We start from the raw sequence: 18,792 nt of genomic DNA on the forward strand, positions 1-18,792 counted from the left end.
CTAGCAGCTGTAGACTTTCAAGTTATAGTGGGAGTTGTAGTTGCTTAACATTTGGAGAGCCACATGTTGGAGACCACTTCTGTTGATTAAAGCCCTTGACCCATGACTATTGTAAAATGTGATTTTGCTTTAAAGAGAAAAGCTAAATCTGAGAAAAACAAAAGAAAAAAAAGTTAGAATGTTCTCGAGCGGTAACCACTAGACTACGTGTTCTGTAGTGGTGGTGACCGCTGGACTAGATGTTCTGGAGTGGTGGTGACCCCTACACTACATGTTCTGGAGTGGTTCCCCGTAGATAACATATTCTGGAGCAGTGCCCCCTATAGATTACATGTTCTGGAGTGATGAACAGTATATAACATGCTCTGGATTGGTGGTGCCCCTAGATTAAATGTATTGGAGTGATGACCCCTAGATTACATGTTCTGGAGCGGTATCCACTAGACTACATGTTCTGGAGTGGTGGTGCCCCCTAGATTGCATGTTCTGGAGTGGTGGTGCCCCCTAGATTGCATGTTCTGGAGTGGTGGTGACCCTTAGATTACATGTTCTGGAGTGGTGGTGACTCTTAGATTACATGTTCTGGAGTGGTAGTGACCCTTAGATTACATGTTCTGGAGTGGTGGTGACTCTTAGATTACATGTTCTGGAGTAGTGGTGACCCTTAGATTACATGTTCTGGAGTGGTGGTGACTCTTAGATTACTGGTTCTGGGGCGGTAGTGACCCTTAGATTACATGTTCTGGAGTGGTGGTGACTCTTAGATTACTGGTTCTGGGGCGGTAGTGACCCTTAGATTACATGTTCTGAAGTGGTGGTGACCCTTAGATTACATGTTCTGGAGTGATGATGACCCTTAGATTACATGTCCTGGAGCAGTGCCCCCCTATAGATTACATGTTCTGGAGTAGTGGTGACCCTTAGATGACATGTTCTGGAGTGGTGGTGACCCTTAGATTACATGTTCTGGAGTGGTGGTGACCCTTAGATTACATGTTCTGGAGTGATGATGACCCTTAGATTACATGTTCTGGAGTGGTGGTGACCCTTAGATTACATGTCCTGGTGGTGACCCTTAGATTACATGTCCTGGTGGTGACCCTTAGATTACATGTCCTGGAGTGGTAGTGACCATTAGAATGCATGTTCTGGAGTGGTGGTAACCCTTAGATTACATGTTCTGGAGTGGTGGTGACCCTTAGATTACATGTCCTGGAGAAGTGCCCCCTATAGATTACATGTTTTGGAGTGGTGGTTACTCTTAGATTACATGTTCTGGAGTGGTGGTGACCCTTAGATTACATGTCCTGGAGCAGTGCCCCCTATAGATTACATGTTCTGAATTGGTAGTGACCTTTAGATTCCATGTTCTGGAGTGGTGGTGACCCTTAGATTCCATGTTCTGGAGTGGTGGTGACTCTTAGATTACATGTTCTGGAGTGGTGGTGACCCTTAGATTACATGTTCTGGAGTGGTGGTGACCCTTAGATTACATGTCCTGGTGGTGACCCTTAGATTACATGTCCTGGTGGTGACCCTTAGATTACATGTCCTGGAGTGGTAGTGACCATTAGAATGCATGTTCTGGAGTGGTGGTAACCCTTAGATTACATGTTCTGGAGTGGTGGTGACTCTTAGATTACATGTTCTGGAGTGGTGGTGACCCTTAGATTACATGTCCTGGAGAAGTGCCCCCTATAGATTACATGTTTTGGAGTGGTGGTGACTCTTAGATTACATGTTCTGGAGTGGTGGTGACCCCTAGATTACATGTCCTGGAGCAGTGCTCCTATAGATTACATGTTCTGAATTGGTAGTGACCTTTAGATTCCATGTTCTGGAGTGGTGGTGACCCTTAGATTCCATGTTCTGGAGTGGTGGTGACCCTTAGATTACATGTTCTGGAGTGGTGGTGACCTTTAGATTCCATGTTCTGGAGTAGTGCCCCCTATTGATTCCATGTTCTGGAGTGGTAGTGACCCTTAGATTCCATGTTATGGAATGGTGGTGACCCTTAGATTACATGTTCTGGAGTGGTGGTGACCCTTAAATTACATGTCCTGAAATGGTGGTGACCCTTAGATTCTATGTCCTGGAGTGGTGGTGACCCTTAGATTACATGTTTGTTTTGGAGTGGTGGTGACCCTTACATTACATGTTCTGGAGCGGTGGTGACTCTTAGATTACATGTTCTGGAGTGATGATGATCCTTAGATTACATGTCCTGGAGCAGTGCCCCCCTATAGATTAAATGTTCTGGAGTGGCGGTGACCCTTAGATTACATGTTCAGGAGTGGTGGAGACCCTTAGATTATATGTCCTGGAGCAGTGCCCCCTATAAATTACATGTTCTGAATTCGTAGTGACCTTTAGATTACATGTTCTGGAGTGGTGGTGACCCTTAGATTACATGTTCTGGAGTGGTGGTGACCTTTAGATTACATGTTCTGGAGTGGTATTGACCCTTAGATTGCATGTCCTGGAGTAGTGCCCCCTATTGATTCCATGTTCTGGAGTGGTAGTGACCCTTAGATTCCATGTTATGGAATGGTGGTGACCCTTAGATTACATGTCCTGAAGTGGTGGTGACCCTTAGATTACATGCACTGGAGCAGTGCCCCCTCTAGATTACATGTTTTGAAGTGGTGATGACCCTTAGATTACATGTTCTGGAGTGGTGGTGACCCTTAGATTACATGCACTGGAGCAGTGCCCCCTATAGATTACATGTTTTGAAGTGGTGATGACCCTTAGATTACATGTTCTGGTGCGGTGGTGACCCTTAGATTACATGTTCTGGAGCAGTGGTGACCCTTAGATTACATGTTTTGAAGTGGTGGTGACCCTTAGATTACATGTTTTGAAGTGGTGGTGACCCTTAGATTACATGTTTTGAAGTGGTGGTGACCCTTAGATTACATGTTCTGGGGCGGTAGTGACCCTTAGATCACATGTTCTTGAGCGGTGGTGACCCTTAGATGACATGTTCTGGAGTTGTGGTGACCCCTAGATTACATGTTCTGGAGTGGTGGTGACCCTTAGATTACATGTTCTGGTGCGGTGATGACCCTTAGATTACATGTTCTGGAGCGGTGGTGACCCTTAGATTACATGTTTTGAAGTGGTGATGACCCTTAGATTACATGTTTTGAAGTGGTGATGACCCTTAGATTACATGTTTTGAAGTGGTGATGACCCTTAGATTACATGTTCTGGAGTGGTGGTGACCCTTAGATTACATGCACTGGAGCAGTGCCCCCTATAGATTACATGTTTTGAAGTGGTGATGACCCTTAGATTACATGTTCTGGTGCGGTGGTGACCCTTAGATTACATGTTCTGGAGCAGTGGTGACCCTTAGATGACATGTTCTGGAGTTGTGGTGACCCCTAGATTACATGTTCTGGAGTGGTGGTGACCCTTAGATTACATGTTCTGGTGCGGTGATGACCCTTAGATTACATGTTCTGGAGCGGTGGTGACCCTTAGATTACATGTTCTGGAGTGGTGGTGACCCTTAGATGACATGTTTTGGAGTGGTGGTGACCCTTAGATTACATGTCCTGGAGAAGTGCCTCCTATAGATTACATATTCTGGAGTGGTAGTGACCCTTAGATTACATGTCCTGGAGCAGTGCCCCCTATAGATTACATGTTCTGAATTGGTAGTGACCTTTAGATTCCATGTTCTGGAGTGGTGGTGACCTTTAGATTACATGTCCTGGAGTGGTGGTGACCCTTACATTACATGTTCTGGAGCGGTGGTGACTCTTAGATTGCATGTTCTGGAGCAATGCCCCCTATAGATTACATGTTCTGGAGCAGTGGTGACCCTTAGATCACATGTTTTGGAGTGGTGGTGACCCTTAGATTACATGTTTTGAAGTGGTGATGACCCTTAGATTACATGTTCTGGTGCGGTGGTGACCCTTAGATTACATGTTCTGGAGCAGTGGTGACCCTTAGTTTACATGTTTTGGAGCAGTGGTGACCCTTAGATTACATGTTTTGGAGTGGTTGTGACCCTTAGTTTACATGTTCTGAAGTGGTGGTGACCCTTAGATTACATGTTCTGGAGTGGTGGTGACCCTTAGATTACATGTTTTGGAGTGGTGGTGACCCTTAGATTACATCTTTTGAAGTGGTGGTGACCCTAAGATTACATGTTCTGGAGTGGTGGAGACCCTTAGATTACATGTTCTGGAGTGGTGGAGACCCTTAGATTACATGTTCTGGAGTGGTGGAGACCCTTAGATTACATGTTCTGGAGTGGTGGTGACTCTTAGATTACATGTTCTGGAGTGGTGGTGACTCTTAGATTACATGTTCTGGAGCGGTAGTGATTCTTAGATTACATGTTCTGGAGTAGTGGTGACCCTTAGATTACATATCCTGGAGCAGCGTCCCCTATAGATGACATGTTCTGGAGTGGTGGTGACCCCCTAGAATACATGTTCAGGAGTGGTGGTGACCCTTAGATTACATGTCCTGGAGAAGTGTCCCCTATAGATGACATGTTCTGGAGTGGTGGTGACCCCCTAGAATACATGTTCAGGAGTTGTGGTGACCCTTAGATTACATGTTCTGGGGCGGTAGTGACCCTTGGAACACATGTTCTTGAGTGGTGGTGACCCTTAGATGACATGTTCTGGAGTTGTGGTGACCCCTAGATTACATGTTCTGGAGTGGTGGTGACCCTTATATTACATGTTCTGGTGCGGTGATGACCCTTAGATTAGGGCCCTTTCACACCTGCGTTATAGTCTTCCGGCATAGAGTTCCGTCGTCGGGGCTCTATGCCGGAAGAATACTGATCAGGATTATCCTAATGCATTCTGAATGGACAGTCCGTCCTTCAGGATGCATCAGGATGTCTTCCGTTCCGGAACGGAACGTTTTTTGGCCGCAGCAAATAGCGCAGCATGCTGCGCTTTTTGCTCCGGCCAAAAATCCGGAACACTTGCCGCAAGGCCGGATCCGGAATGAATGCCCATTGAAAGGCATTGATCCGGATCCGGCCTTAAGCTAAACGTCGTTTCGGCGCATTGCCGGATGCGACGTTTAGCTTTTTCTCAATGGTTACCATGGCTGCCGGGACGCTAAAGTCCTGGCAGCCATGGTAAACTGTAGTGGGGAGCGGGGAGCAGCATACTTACCATCCGTGCGGCTCCCGGGGCGCTCCAGAGTGACGTCAGGGCGCCCCAGGCGCATGGATGACGTGATCGCATGGATCACATGATCCATGCGCATGGGGCGCTCTGACGTCATTCTGGAGCGCCCCGGGAGCCGCACGGACTGTAAGTATACCGCTCCCCCGCTCCCCGCTCCTACTATGGCAACGAGGACTTTAATAGCGTCCTGGGTGCCATAGTAACACTGAAAGCATTTTGAAGACGGATCCGGACAACGCAAGTGTGAAAGAGGCCTTACATGTTCTGGAGCGCTGGTGACCCTTAGATTACATGTTCTGGAGCGGTGGTGACCCTTAGATTACATGTTTTGAAGCGGTGGTGACCCTTAGATTACATGTTCTGGAGTGGTGGTGACCCTTAGATTACATGTCCTGGTGGTGACCCTTAGATTACATGTCCTGGTGGTGACCCTTAGATTACATGTCCTGGTGGTGACCCTTAGATTACATGTCCTGGTGGTGACCCTTAGATTACATGTCCTGGTGGTGACCCTTAGATTACATGTCCTGGAGTGGTAGTGACCATTAGAATGCATGTTCTGGAGTGGTGGTAACCCTTAGATTACATGTTCTGGAGTGGTGGTGACTCTTAGATTACATGTTCTGGAGTGGTGGTGACCCTTAGATTACATGTCCTGGAGAAGTGCCCCCTATAGATTACATGTTTTGGAGTGGTGGTGACTCTTAAATTACATGTTCTGGAGTGGTGGTGACCCTTAGATTACATGTCCTGGAGCAGTGCCCCCTATAGATTACATGTTCTGAATTGGTAGTGACCTTTAGATTCCATGTTCTGGAGTGGTGGTGACCCTTAGATTCCATGTTCTGGAGTGGTGGTGACCCTTAGATTACATGTTCTGGAGTGGTGGTGACCTTTAGATTACATGTTCTGGAGTAGTGCCCCCTATTGATTCCATGTTCTGGAGTGGTAGTGACCCTTAGATTCCATGTTATGGAATGGTGGTGACCCTTAGATTACATGTCCTGGAGTGGTGGTGACCCTTAGATTACATGTTTGTTTTGGAGTGGTGGTGATCCTTAGATTACATGTCCTGAAGTGGTGGTGACCCTTAGATTACATGCACTGGAGCAGTGCCCCCTATAGATTACTTGTTTTGAAGTGGTGGTGACCCTTAGATTACATGTTTTGAAGTGGTGATGACCCTTAGATTACATGTTCTGGTGCGGTGGTGACCCTTAGATTACATGTTCACGAGCAGTGGTGACCCTTAGATTACATGTTCTGGAGTGGTGGTGACCCTTAGATTACATGCACTGGAGCAGTGCCCCTTATAGATTACATGTTTTGAAGTGGTGGTGACCCTTAGATTACATGTTTTGAAGTGGTGATGACCCTTAGATTACATGTTCTGGTGCGGTGGTGACCCTTAGATTACATGTTCTGGAGCAGTGGTGACCCTTAGATTACATGTTTTGGAGTGGTGGTGACCCTTAGATTACATGTTTTGAAGTGGTGGTGACCCTTAGATTACATGTTTTGAAGTGGTGGTGACCCTTAGATTACATGTTTTGAAGTGGTGGTGACCCTTAGATTACATGTTTTGAAGTGGTGGTGACCCTTAGATTACATGTTTTGAAGTGGTGGTGACCCTTAGATTACATGTTTTGAAGTGGTGGTGACCCTTAGATTACATGTTTTGAAGTGGTGGTGACTCTTAGATTACATGTTTTGAAGTGGTGGTGACTCTTAGATTACATGTTCTGGAGCGGTAGTGATTCTTAGATTACATGTTCTGGAGTGGTGGTGACCCTTAGATTACATATCCTGGAGCAGCGTCCCCTATAGATTACATGTTCTGGAGTGGTGGTGACCCCCTAGAATACATGTTCAGGAGTGGTTGTGACCCTTAGATTACATGTCCCGGAGAAGTGTCCCCTATAGATGACATGTTCTGGAGTTGTGGTGACCCTTAGATTACATGTTCTGGGGCGGTAGTGACCCTTAGATCACATGTTCTTGAGCGGTGGTGACCCTTAGATGACATGTTCTGGAGTTGTGGTGACCCCTAGATTACATGTTCTGGAGTGGTGGTGACCCTTAGATTACATGTTCTGGTGCGGTGATGACCCTTAGATTACATGTTCTGGAGCGGTGGTGACCCTTAGATTACATGTTCTGGAGTGGTGGTGACCCTTAGATGACATGTTTTGGAGTGGTGGTGACCCTTAGATTACATGTCCTGGAGAAGTGCCTCCTATAGATTACATATTCTGGAGTGGTAGTGACCCTTAGATTACATGTCCTGGAGCAGTGCCCCCTATAGATTACATGTTCTGAATTGGTAGTGACCTTTAGATTCCATGTTCTGGAGTGGTGGTGACCTTTAGATTACATGTCCTGGAGTGGTGGTGACCCTTACATTACATGTTCTGGAGCGGTGGTGACTCTTAGATTGCATGTTCTGGAGCAATGCCCCCTATAGATTACATGTTTTGGTGCGGGGGTGACCCTTAGATTACATGTTTTGAAGTGGTGATGACCCTTAGATTACATGTTCTGGTGCGGTGGTGACCCTTAGATTACATGTTCTGGAGCAGTGGTGACCCTTAGATTACATGTTTTGGAGCAGTGGTGACCCTTAGATTACATGTTTTGGAGTGGTTGTGACCCTTAGTTTACATGTTCTGAAGTGGTGGTGACCCTTAGATTACATGTTCTGGAGTGGTGGTGACCCTTAGATTACATCTTTTGAAGTGGTGGTGACCCTAAGATTACATGTTCTGGAGTGGTGGTGACCCTTAGATTACATGTTCTGGAGTGGTGGTGACTCTTAGATTACATGTTCTGGAGTGGTGGTGACTCTTAGATTACATGTTCCGGAGCGGTAGTGATTCTTAGATTACATGTTCTGGAGTAGTGGTGACCCTTAGATTACATATCCTGGAGCAGCGTCCCCTATAGATGACATGTTCTGGAGTTTTGGTGACCCTTAGATTACATGTCCTGGAGAAGTGTCCCCTATAGATGACATGTTCTGGAGTTGTGGTGACCCTTAGATTACATGTTCTGGGGCGGTAGTGACCCTTGGAACACATGTTCTTGAGTGGTGGTGACCCTTAGATGACATGTTCTGGAGTTGTGGTGACCCCTAGATTACATGTTCTGGAGTGGTGGTGACCCTTATATTACATGTTCTGGTGCGGTGATGACCCTTAGATTACATGTTTTGGAGCGGTGGTGACCCTTAGATTACATGTTTTGGAGCGGTGGTGACCCTTAGATTACATGTTCTGGAGTGGTGGTGACCCTTAGATTACATGTTCTGGAGTGGTAGTGACCCTTAGATTACATGTTCTGGAGTGGTGGTGACCCTTAAATTACATGTCCTGGAGTGGTGGTGACCCTTAGATTACATGTCCTGGAGCAGTGCCCCATATAGATTACATGTTCTGGAGTGGTGGTGACTCATAGATTACTGGTTCTGGGGCGGTGATGACCCTTAGATTACATGTTCTGGAGCGGTGGTGACCCTTAGATTACATGTTCTGGAGTGGTGGTGACCCTTAGATGACATGTTTTGGAGTGGTGGTGACCCTTAGATTACATGTCCTGGAGAAGTGCCTCCTATAGATTACATATTCTGGAGTGGTAGTGACCCTTAGATTACATGTCCTGGAGCAGTGCTCCCTATAGATTACATGTTCTGAATTGGTAGTGACCTTTAGATTCCATGTTCTGGAGTGGTGGTGACCTTTAGATTACATGTCCTGGAGTGGTGGTGAACCTTACAATACATGTTCTGGAGCGGTGGTGACTCTTAGATTGCATGTTCTGGAGCAATGCCCCCTATAGATTACATGTTTTGGTGCGGGGGTGACCCTTAGATTACATGTTCTGGAGCGGTGGTGACCCTTAGATTACATGTTCTGGAGCAGTGGTGACCCTTAGATTACATGTTTTGGAGTGGTGGTGACCCTTAGATTACATGTTTTGAAGTGGTGGTGACCCTTAGATTACATGTTTTGAAGTGGTGGTGACCCTTAGATTACATGTTTTGGAGTGGTGGTGACCCTTAGATTACATGTTTTGAAGTGGTGATGACCCTTAGATTACATGTTCTGGTGCGGTGGTGACCCTTAGATTACATGTTCTGGAGCAGTGGTGACCCTTAGATTACATGTTCTGGTGCGGTGGTGACCCTTAGATTACATGTTCTGGAGCAGTGGTGACCCTTAGATTACATGTTCTGGAGCAGTGATGACCCTTAGATTACATGTTCTGAAGTGGTGGTGACCCTTAGATTACATGTTCTGGAGTGGTGGTGACCCTTAGATTACATATTTTGGAGTGGTGGTGACCCTTAGATTACATCTTTTGAAGTGGTGGTGACCCTTAGATTACATCTTTTGAAGTGGTGGTGACCCTTAGATTACATCTTTTGAAGTGGTGGTGACCCTAAGATTACATGTTCTGGAGTGGTGGTGACCCTTAGATTACATGTTCTGGAGTGGTGGTGACTCTTAGATTACATGTTCTGGAGTGGTGGTGACTCTTAGATTACATGTTTTGAAGTGGTGGTGACCCTTAGATTGCATGTTTTGAAGTGGTGGTGACCCTTAGATTACATGTTTTGAAGTGGTAGTGACCCTTAGATTACATGTTCTGGAGTGGTGGTGACCCTTAGGCTCCATTCACACGTCCGCAACGTGTTTTGCGGATACACGGAGCCACGGATCCGCAAAACACGGAAAGCGGCAATGTGCGTTCCGCATTTTGCGGACCGTACATTGCAGGCACTAATAGAATATGCCTGTTCTTGTCCGCAATTGCGGACAAGAATAGGACATGTTCTATTTTTTTTGCGGAAACGGAAGCAAAAAAGGAAGTGCGGATCCGCAAATGTGGATGCGGACAGCACATTCTGGCCCCATTGAAAATGAATGGGTCTGCACCCGTTCCGCAAAATTGCGGAACGGATGCGGATCCATTTTGCGGACGTGTGAATGGACCCTTAGATTACATGTTTTGGAGTGGTGGTGACCCTTAGATTACATCTTTTGAAGTGGTGGTGACCCTTAGATTACATGTTCTGGAGTGGTGGTGACTCTTAGATTACATGTTCTGGAGTGGTGGTGACTCTTAGATTACATGTTCTGGAGTGGTGGTGACCCTTAGATTACATATCCTGGAGCAGCGTCCCCTATAGATGACATGTTCTGGAGTGGTGGTGACCCCCTAGAATACATGTTCAGGAGTGGTGGTGACCCTTACATTACATGTCCTGGAGAAGTGTCCCCTATAGATGACATGTTCTGGAGTTGTGGTGACCCTTAGATTACATGTTCTGGGGCGGTAGTGACCCTTAGATTACATGTTCTTGAGCGGTGGTGACCCTTAGATCACATGTTCTTGAGCGGTGGTGACCCTTAGATGGCATGTTCTGGAGTTGTGGTGACCCCTAGATTACATGTTCTGGAGTGGTGGTGACCCTTAGATTACTTGTTCTGGTGCGGTGATGACCCTTAGATTACATGTTCTGGAGCGGTGGTGACCCTTAGATTACATGTTTTGGAGTGGTGGTGACCCTTAGATTACATGTTTTAAAGTGGTGGTGACCCTTAGGATTACATGTTTTGGAGTGGTGGTGACCCTTAGATTACATGTTCTGGAGCGGTGGTGACCCTTAGATTACATGTTTTGGAGTGGTGGTGACCCTTAGATTACATGTTTTAAAGTGGTGGTGACCCTTAGATTACATGTTTTGGAGTGGTGGTGACCCTTAGATTACATGTTTTGGAGTGGTGGTGACCCTTAGATTACATGTTTTGAAGTGGTGGTGACCCTTAGATTACATGTTTTGGAGTGGTGGTGACCCTTAGATTACATGTTCTGGAGCAATGCCCCCAATAGATTACATGTTCTGGAGTGGTGGTGCCCCTTATAGATTACATGTCCTGGAGCGGTGCCCCTTATAGATTACATGTCCTGGAGCGGTGGTGACTCTTAGATTACATGTCCTGGAGCGGTGGTGACCCTTATAGATTACATGTCCTGGAGCGGTGGTGACCCTTATAGATTACATGTCCTGGAGCGGTGGTGACCCTTATAGATTACATGTCCTGGAGCGGTGGTGCCCCTTATAGATTACATGTCCTGGTGCGGTGGTGACCCTTATAGATTACATGTCCTGGAGCGGTGGTGACTCTTAGATTACATGTCCTGGAGCGGTGGTGACCCTTATAGATTACATGTCCTGGATCGGTGGTGACCCTTATAGATTACATGTCCTGGAGCGGTGCCCCTTATAGATTACATGTCCTGGAGCGGTGGTGACTCTTAGATTACATGTCCTGGAGCGGTGGTGACCCTTATAGATTACATGTCCTGGAGCGGTGGTGACCCTTATAGATTACATGTCCTGGAGCGGTGCCCCCTATAGATAACATCTTGATTGAAGTGCTCTTGAGAATTGACCCCATAGGTAAAATGACCCCATGAGTGGCCCCCATAGACGGCGTCGTCTTCCGTACAGGGTTTCCTGCTTGGCCCCTGTTTCCGGAGAGACGTTTGGTTGCAGCAGTGAATCATGGGTTGTGGTGGGCTGCGGTGAGTCCAGTGATGGTGAGAACCTAGGAGCAGGTGGAGGAAACCAGAAGCTGTATCCTGGAGATAACACTGCTCCCCATCCCGGGAGGTCACCAGTCTCTCTCCTTCAGGTCCTGCCATTACCAGATTTATGGACTTGTACCTCAGAGTAGTCTTTGTAAGAGGTTCAGAAACTGCCTCCTTGTCTTATTAAACCCTGCAGAGGAGAGTGTTATCATAAAGCACCTGGAGGAACTACAACCCTCAGCATCCACAGCCCTGCTGCAGCCCTTGCTGTGCTGTTCTCAGATGATTGGGGTCCCCCAGGCCTCATGTCAGGGGCTGGATGAGCTGGAGGGTCCTGGCCTGTGATTGGCTAGAAGTTTCCTGCAGGTCTGGAGAGTGGGGGAGGGGAGCTCTGGAGTGCGGGCTTCTTCCAGCAGTAGCAGCAGCAGGCGCCTGGCTGGCACTGACAGCATGGGCAGGCACAGGAGGGCAGTGGGCACAGCTCAGGTGCAGTATACATCTTCTGGGCTCTGCTGCTGGCACCTGGGCATTCCACACTCAGGGTGGGGCTGCAGGGGAGGGGCACATATCAGGAGTGCACATGTCTACATACAAGTAGATGTCTGCAACCAGGTGTCCAGGGGCCCCTTAGGAAGATTACAGGGCCCCTGCATTGACAGATTGCAGGGGTCTAAGACAGAGCTGCTCTGCAGCAACATGTGCGTGCTCCGTGCACTACCTCAATGCTGCCACCAGAGGGAGCAGGTGTACACTACACGGTCAGAGCAGGGAAGGCTGATGACTGCTGATAGACACCGTAATATTATATAGTGAGGATTATATACTGTATAATGTAATATATAATATGATGGGGATTATATAGTGAGGATTATATATAGTATAATGTAATATTATATAGTGAGGATTATATACAGTAAAATGTAATATATGATGGGTATTATATAGTGAGGATTATATACTGTATAATGTAATATTATATAGTGAGGATTATATACTGTATAATGTAATATATAATATGATGGGTATTATATAGTGAGGATTATATATAGTATAATGTAATATTATATAGTGAGGATTATATACTGTATAATGTAATATATATTATGATGGGGATTATATAGTAAGGATTATTTATAGTATAATGTAATATTATATAGTGAGGATTATATACAGTAAAATGTAATATATAATGATGTGCTGATTATTATACAGTATATTGTACTGGTAATGTAATGTACTGGTTATATATTATTTACAGGACATATAGTAGAGTACATTGGTCATTATACAGTATAATGTACCGGTTATTATACAGTATAATGTACCGGTTATTATACAGTATAATGTACAGGTTATTATACAGTATAATGTACAGGTTATTATATAGTATAATGTAAGGCTGCAGTAAACATTATTTTAGTAATCAAGTATTCTACCAATTATTTTTTAATTTTAATTGAGTACTTTAATTTAAAAAAAAATAATTAACAGGCTGTTTTCCTTTATAAAAACACCTCAGACCATCAGACCCCCTGCCATCAGTCCCCAACACCCTTCGTTCCCCCCTGTGCGATCAGCCCAAGTGCATCAGTTCCCCCCAGTGCCACCGGCTCTGTTCCCCACAGTGCCACCGGCTCTGTTCCCCCCAGTGCCACCGGCTCTGCTATCCCCCAGTGCCATTGGCTGCCCCCCCCCCCACACAATAAGCTGCATTTTCTATAATGTTGGTGTCCCTCTTTCTGTCCCCCCCCCCCCATGTTGTTATATTTGGGGGGTATTTGGGTCTCTAAACGCTGTAGTTTTATTGGTCAGCTCCTCACTGCTGTAGAGCGGGCAGAGACGTGTAGTCCACCAGCGCTGAGCTGACTGCCCGCCCGTGTCCTGAGCTGTGGTGCCACCATCCCGTCCTTTACTGAACCCGTTTCTGTTTTTCCCCACAGGCTGAAAAGAAGCAGCAGCTGGTCGCTGTGATAAACGCCATGGAGGAGACGGTGTCCGGAAATCCGCAGAAAGAAGAGGAGAGCACGCCTCCGGCCTCCCAGCAGCCCACTGACCCTGCCTCCCCCACCGTGGCCACCACTCCTGAGCCCGTGGTGGCCGATGCCGTAGACAAGAACACCTCTAAGTCAGCAGATGACGAGGCGGAGTACGAGGTGAGGGGATGATGAGAGCTGTAGTACTTACTGCCTGCACGTATCACCAGGGATTAGAGCCCACTCTTGTATCCTGCATAGGATGGGCGCGGCTTTGGCATCGGGGAGCTGGTTTGGGGAAAGCTTCGAGGCTTCTCCTGGTGGCCGGGACGCATCGTGTCATGGTGGATGACTGGACGGAGCCGGGCGGCTGAGGGGACACGTTGGGTCATGTGGTTTGGAGATGGCAAGTTTTCAGTGGTGAGTATCTTCATGAGGCCGTCTCTGACCATATGACATGATGTGGGTGATAATAACGTTATAATCTCCGGTCAGGTCTGTGTGGAGAAGCTGATGTCGCTCAGTTCCTTCGCAAACACCTTCCACCAGGCAACATACAGCAAGCAGCCAATGTACAGGAAGGCCATCTATGAGGTCCTACAGGTGAGCAGACCCCACCACAGCCTGCCTGAATCAGACCCCTGTCTGTGTCCCTCACACCCCCGCCAAGACTCAGACCCCCTGCCTGTGCCACTCACACCTCCTACCAAGAATCAGCCCCCTGTCTGTGCCCCTCACACCCCCGCCAAGAATCAGTCCCCCTGCCTGTGCCACTCACACCTCCTACCAAGAATCAGCCCCCTGTCTGTGCCCCTCACACCCCCGCCAAGACTCAGACCCCCTGCCTGTGCCACTCACACTCCCTACCAGGAATCAGTCCCCCTGCCTGTACCACTCACACCTCCTACCAGGAATCAGTCCCCCTGCCTGTACCACTCACACCTCCTACCAAGAATCAGTCCCCCTGCCTGTGCCACTCACACCTCCTACCAAGAATTAGACCCCCTGCCTGTACCCCTCACACCTCCTACCAAGAATCAGACCCCCTGCCTGTGCCACTCACACCCCCTGCCAAGAATTAGACCCCCTGCCTGTGCCACTCACACCTCCTACCAAGAATCAGTCCCCTGCCTGTACCACTCACACCTCCTACCAAGAATCAGTCCCCTGCCTGTGCCACTCACACCTCCTACCAAGAATCAGTCCCCCTGCCTGTACCACTCACACCTCCTACCAAGAATCAGACCCCCTGCCTGTGCCACTCACACCTCCTACCAAGAATCAGCCCCCTGCCTGTGCCACTCACACCTCCTACCAAGAATCAGTCCCCCTGCCTGTGCCACTCACACCTCCTACCAAGAATCAGTCCCCCTGCCTGTACCACTCACACCTCCTACCAAGAATCAGACCCCCTGCCTGTGCCACTCACACCTACTACCAAGAATCAGCCCCCTGTCTGTGCCCCTCACACCCCCGCCAAGACTCAGACCCCCTGCCTGTGCCACTCACACTCCCTACCAGGAATCAGTCCCCCTGCCTGTACCACTCACACCTCCTACCAGGAATCAGACCCCCTGCCTGTGCCACTCACACCTCCTACCAAGAATCAGTCCCCTGCCTGTACCACTCACACCTCCTACCAAGAATCAGTCCCCTGCCTGTGCCACTCACACCTCCTACCAAGAATCAGTCCCCCTGCCTGTACCACTCACACCTCCTACCAAGAATCAGACCCCCTGCCTGTGCCACTCACACCTCCTACCAAGAATCAGCCCCCTGTCTGTGCCCCTCACACCCCCGCCAAGACTCAGACCCCCTGCCTGTGCCACTCACACTCCCTACCAGGAATCAGTCCCCCTGCCTGTACCACTCACACCTCCTACCAGGAATCAGTCCCCCTGCCTGTACCACTCACACCTCCTACCAAGAATTAGACCCCCTGCCTGTGCCACTCACACCCCCGCCAAGAATCAGACCCCCTGCCTGTGCCACTCACACCCCCTACCAAGAATTAGACCCCCTGCCTGTGCCACTCACACCCCCTACCAAGAATCAGACCCCCTGCCTGTGCCACTCACACCCCCTACCAAGAATTAGACCCCCTGCCTGTGCCACTCACACCTCCTACCAAGAATCAGACCCCCTGCCTGTGCCACTCACACTCCCTACCAAGAATCAGACCCCCTGCCTGTGCCACTCACACCCCCTACCAAGAATCAGACCCCCTGCCTGTGCCACTCACACTCCCTACCAAGAATTAGACCCCCTGCCTGTGCCACTCACACCCCCTACCAAGAATCAGACCACCTGCCTCCAAAAAATGAGACCCTGCCAGTGCCAAGAATGAGACCCCCCACCTCCAAAAAATGGGATCCTGCCTGTGTTCCTCATACCCCCTGCCAAAAATGACACCTCCCCTCTATGAAATGATACCGTCTCAGTGCACTGCCATGTTCTGGCCAGTCTTTCCATCAGCCGGTCATGCGCAGAGGCAGAGCCTACAAATCGGTGTCTGTATGTCATCACTCTTGACACTCCGTAAGCTCTTCCTGGCAACCAATCACATTGAGACAACCCTCCCGCCAGGCTGAGTATTCGATCAGCCTCATGCAGCCCCTACTAATCTGCGAGTTATCATGTCATGCTGGGACTTGTAGTTTCTCAGCAGCTGAAGAGGCACAGGCTGCAGATCAGCGACGTACATATATTACTGACCCCCAGGAGCGCTGATGCAGAACTGTGCCTGCAGCTCTGGATGTGACTGGAGTATAAAATCAGTACATTGTCAGTAGTGGGGGGACTCATCTTGTATCTGATCGCCGGGATCACACCCGCCCTGTTTATCCGTCCTGTAGGTGGCCAGCACCCGAGCCAGGAAGGTTTTCCCATCATGCCCTGAGAATGACGAGAGCGACACCTCCAAAGCTATAGACCTGCAGAACAAGCAGATGATAGAGTGGGCGTTGGGGGGCTTCCAACCATCAGGACCCAAAGGACTGGAGCCCCCGGAAGGTAAGGGGGTGTCTGAGGGAGATGGCTGCATGAGGGGCAAGCAAATAAGCCTACAATATCAGAGCAGTGATTGAGGTGCTGCCCCCTAGTGTTCAACCTAATGATCTGCACTGCAACACACTGCACTCTTATTAACCCCTTCAGGACCCTGCCATTTTTCACCTTAAGGACCAGGCCATTTTTTGCATGAAGGGCAAGCACTTTATGTGGTGATACCTTTAAAACGCTTTTACTTATCCATTATAGTTCATTTTTATTTATACAAAAAATACCAAATTTACCAAAATAATGGAAAAATTAGCAATTTTCAAAATTTCTATTTCTCTGCTTTTAAAACAGATAGTGATACCTCCTAAGGGCTCTTTCACACCTGCGTTCTTGTCTTCCGGCATAGAGTTCCGTCGTCGGGGCTCTATGCCGGAAGAATCCTGATCAGTTTTATCCTAATGCATTCTGAATGGAGTGAAATCCGTTCAGGATGCATCAGGACGTCTTCAGTTCCGGAACGGAACGTTTTTTGGCCGGAGAAAATACCGCAGCATGCTGCGCTTTTTGCTCCGGCCAAAATTCCTGAAGACTTGCCGCAAGGCCGGATCCGGAATGAATGCCCATTGAAAGGCATTGATCCGGATCCGGCCTTAAGCTAAACGTCATTTCGGCGCATTGCAGGATCCGACGTTTAGCTTTTTCTGAATGGTTACCATGGCTGCCGGGACGCTAAAGTCCTGGCAGCCATGGTAAAGTGTAGTGGGGAGCGGGGGAGCAGCATACTTACCGTCCGTGCGGCTCCCGGGGCGCTCCAGAGTGACGTCAGGGCGCCCCACGCGCATGGATGACGTGACCGCATGGCACGTCATCCATGCGCATGGGGCGGTCTGACGTCACTCTGGAGCGCCCCGGGAGCCGCGCGGACTGTAAGTATACCGCTCCCCGCTCCTACTATGGCAACCAGGACTTTAATAGCGTCCTGGCTGCCATAGTAACACTGAACGGATCCGTCTTCAAATGCTTTCAGTACACTTGCGTTTTTCCGGATCCGGCGTGTAATTCCGGCAAGTGGAGTACACAACGGATCCGGACAACGCAAGTGTGAAAGAGGCCTTAAATAGTTATTACTTTACATTTCCCATATGTCTACTTCATGTTTGGATCATTTTGTAAATGAAATTTTTATCTTTTTTGGGATGTTAGAAGGCTTAGGCCTGATAGGATGCGGGTGCGTCGTGGGAAAATGCGTGATTTTTCTGCGCGAGTGCAAAGCATTTTAATGCGTTTTGCATGCGCGTGAGAAAAATCAGCATGTTTGGTACCCAGACCCGATCCCGGACTTCTTCACAGAAGTTCAGGTTTCGGATTGTTGTGTAAATTTTATTATTTTCCCTTTATAACATGGTTATAAGGGAAGATAATAGCATTCTTAATACAGAATGCATAGTAAATTAGGGATGGAGGGGTTAAAAAATAAAATAAATAATTAAACTCACCTCATCCACTTGTTCGCGCAGCCGGCATCTCTTCTTTGTGGACCTGGGAGAAAAGGACCTGACGTCACTGCGCTCATCACATGGTCCATCACTATGGTGATGGTCCATGTGATGAGCGCAGTGACGTGACCAAAGGTCCTTTTCCTTCCAGGTCAGGTGAGTTTAATTATTTTTTATTTTTTTAACCCCTCCATAATTTACTATGTATTCTGTATTCAGAATGCTATTATTTTCCCTTATAACCATGTTGTTAGGGAAAATAATAAAGATCGGGTCCCCATCCCACTTTCACACTAGCGGTAGGGGACTCCGGCAGGCTCTTCCGGCAGGTGAACAGCCTGTCGGATCTGTCCTGCCGTTAGTTCACGTGTGTCCCTGGACTGCCGCTCTGTCCCCATTGACTATAATGGGGGCAAAGTTCCGGCGGCGGCGTGGCAGCACACGGCGAGAGGCAGCTGCACTAAAAGTACTGCATGCAAGTCCCCTGCCGCTAGTGTGAAACTAGCCTTAGAAGTTTAGAAGCAAATCATGAAATTTTTCAGAAAATTTCCAAAACCC

General features: G+C 48.1%; 1 protein-coding gene across 6 annotated transcripts in view; it reads left to right on the forward strand.

Annotated features, from left to right (window-relative positions):
* Positions 1-18,792, forward strand: part of DNMT3A (DNA methyltransferase 3 alpha) — a 122,879-nt gene that overhangs the window by 82,791 nt on the left and 21,296 nt on the right. For all 6 annotated transcript variants that reach the window (XM_044288865.1, XM_044288868.1, XM_044288869.1 and 3 more), the window contains 4 exons: positions 13,706-13,918; positions 14,000-14,158; positions 14,234-14,341; positions 16,594-16,750. In XM_044288865.1, coding sequence (XP_044144800.1) covers positions 13,706-13,918; positions 14,000-14,158; positions 14,234-14,341; positions 16,594-16,750 — 637 coding nt within the window. The remainder of the gene's footprint in view (positions 1-13,705; positions 13,919-13,999; positions 14,159-14,233; positions 14,342-16,593; positions 16,751-18,792) is intronic.

This window comes from Bufo gargarizans, chromosome 4, assembly GCF_014858855.1.
Source record: "Bufo gargarizans isolate SCDJY-AF-19 chromosome 4, ASM1485885v1, whole genome shotgun sequence".
Lineage (NCBI taxonomy): Eukaryota > Metazoa > Chordata > Amphibia > Anura > Bufonidae > Bufo > Bufo gargarizans.